The sequence below is a fragment of the Primulina eburnea genome, chromosome 18 (genome assembly GCF_022965805.1).
Source record: "Primulina eburnea isolate SZY01 chromosome 18, ASM2296580v1, whole genome shotgun sequence".
Taxonomy (NCBI): Eukaryota; Viridiplantae; Streptophyta; class Magnoliopsida; order Lamiales; family Gesneriaceae; genus Primulina; species Primulina eburnea.
The window spans coordinates 22,706,687-22,708,995 of NC_133118.1; the positions used below are offsets into that span (position 1 = coordinate 22,706,687).

At 40.7% G+C, this 2,309-nt stretch overlaps 1 protein-coding gene across 1 annotated transcript; it reads right to left on the bottom strand.

The window, feature by feature from the left end:
• Positions 1-424: 424 nt before the first annotated feature.
• LOC140819166 (uncharacterized) lies at positions 425-889 on the bottom strand. Its single transcript, XM_073179175.1, has one exon. It carries the CDS (start codon positions 887-889, stop codon positions 425-427), a length of 465 nt encoding a protein of 154 aa, XP_073035276.1.
• Positions 890-2,309: the final 1,420 nt, after the last annotated feature.

The following is a 2,309-nucleotide window of genomic DNA, read 5'->3' on the forward strand; positions in this document are numbered from 1 at the left end:
GTGTTTAAAACCATCGACCGCGGGTTCGCTTCGGTAGAGACCGCGGGTGCGGTGTGCCTTCGATTTTGTAGCACAGGTTTGGTTTGTAATGTACCGCGGGTGCGGTTTTGTTTCGGCATTTTCATAAGAAATTTTTTCTTCTTGACCGCAGGTGCGGTGCTGAAAATACCGCAGGTGCGGTCTTGTTTCGGGGAAAATTTTTCTTCTTCATCATTTTTTTTAGTCCTAAGAATAAAACACGTGAAATTCATTAGTTTTGGAAAGATATAAGCATACTCTATACTAAAAATGCACGACCAAAAATAATCACGATACAAAAATACAAACAAAACCGAAATCAAAATGCAAAATAGAAACAAAAATTTGGGTTGCCTCCCAATAAGCGCTTGGTTTAACGTCTTCAGCCTGACTGTCAATTGTCTGATCAGTTTGGTTCGCTCAGCTTGACACTGTTGATATTCCTGACTTCAGTCCCATAGTACGGCTTAACTCGCTGCCCGTTCACCTTGAAGGTTCTCCCATCACTGCATTTTAGCTCAATCGCCCCATGAGGGTACACTGTCTCCACCAAAAATGGACCTGACCAACGCGATTTCAACTTACCAGGGAACAACTTCAAACGAGAGTTGAACAATAGTACTTGTTGTCCTGGTTTGAGCTCCTTTCGTACAATGAGTTTATCGTGCCACTTTTTGGTCTGTTCTTTATAAATCTTGGCATTTTCGTATGCATCATTGCGGAACTCCTCCATTTCATTTAACTGTATTTTTCTGCCATCGCCATATGCTTTCAAATCAAAATTAGACTTCTTAACTGCCCAAAATGCTCGATGCTCCAATTCCAGCGGCAAGTGACAGGCTTTACCAAAAACCAACCTATAGGGAGACATCCCAATAGGCGTCTTGAACGCGGTCCTATAAGCCCACAATGCATCATCCAACTTTATAGCCCAATCCTTCCGGTTTGTATTGACAGTCTTTTCTAATATTTGCTTGATTTCCCGGTTGGATATTTCAGCTTGTCCGTTCGACTGAGGATGATATGCTAATGCCACTCAGTGCTTCACATTGTATTTAGCCATCAGTGAGTTGAAAATTTTATTGCAAAAGTGCGTACCTTCGTCACTTATGATGGCTCTCGGTGTTCCAAATCTGGTGAAGATGTTCTTGTGCACAAACTTAACTACAACACGAGCATCATTAGTACTGGTGGTGATTGCTTCCACCTATTTCGAAACATAATCTACAGCTAATAATATATAAGATTGACCAAAAGAAGGGGGAAAAGGTCCCATGAAATCTATGCCCCAGACATCAAAAAGTTCCACTTCCAAAATATTTGTCAGTGGCAATTCGTGACGCCTAGAAATGTTTCCTAAGCTTTGGCACCTATCACATGATTTCACTAAGGTATTGCTATCCTTAAACAAAGTAGGCCAGAAAAAACCTGATTGCAATACCTTAGCTGCTGTTCGTGTTGCTCCAAAATGTCCACCATAAGGTGATGAATGACATTGTTCCAGAATTTTGTTTGCATCTTCGCTATCAACACATCTCCTAATCACTTGGTCAGCACATCTTTTATATACACAAGGATCATCCCATAAGAAAAATCTGACATCATGGAAGAACTTCTTTTTCTGATGGTGATTTAGATCTGGAGGAAGAGTACCACAAGACAAGAAGTTAGCTATATCAGCAAACCAAGGGAGTTTAGAACTTACCTCAAACAGTTGTTCGTCTGGGAACGACTCATTGATAACTCCACCGTCAGTTCTTTCTTCCAGCTCTAGTCGTGACAAGTGATCTGCCACCTGGTTTTCACAACCTTTCTTGTCTTTTACTTCAAAGTCAAATTCTTGAAGTAGAAGTATCCATCGTATCAACCTGGGCTTGGCATCCTTTTTGGCAAACAAGTAACGAAGAGCTGCATGGTCAGTGAAAACAGTTACTTTGGTGCCAATAAGATATGTTCTGAACTTGTCAAATGCAAACACCACTGCTAGCATCTCTTTCTCAGTAGTTGTATAGTTCTGTTGGGCTGCATTAAGTGTACGACTTGCATAGTATATAGCCTTGAACATCTTGTCTCGCCCCTGTCCCAATGCTGCTCCCACAGCATAGTCGCTAGCATCGCACATGAGCTCAAATGGCTCCTTCCAATCAGGCACTATCATAATGGGAGCTAGAAATTAGTGCTTTCTTGATATTGTTAAATGCCTGCAAACAATCATCATCAAAAATAAATGTCGAATCTTTCTCTAACAAATTACATAAAGGTCTAGTAATTTTAGAGAAATCTTTGATATA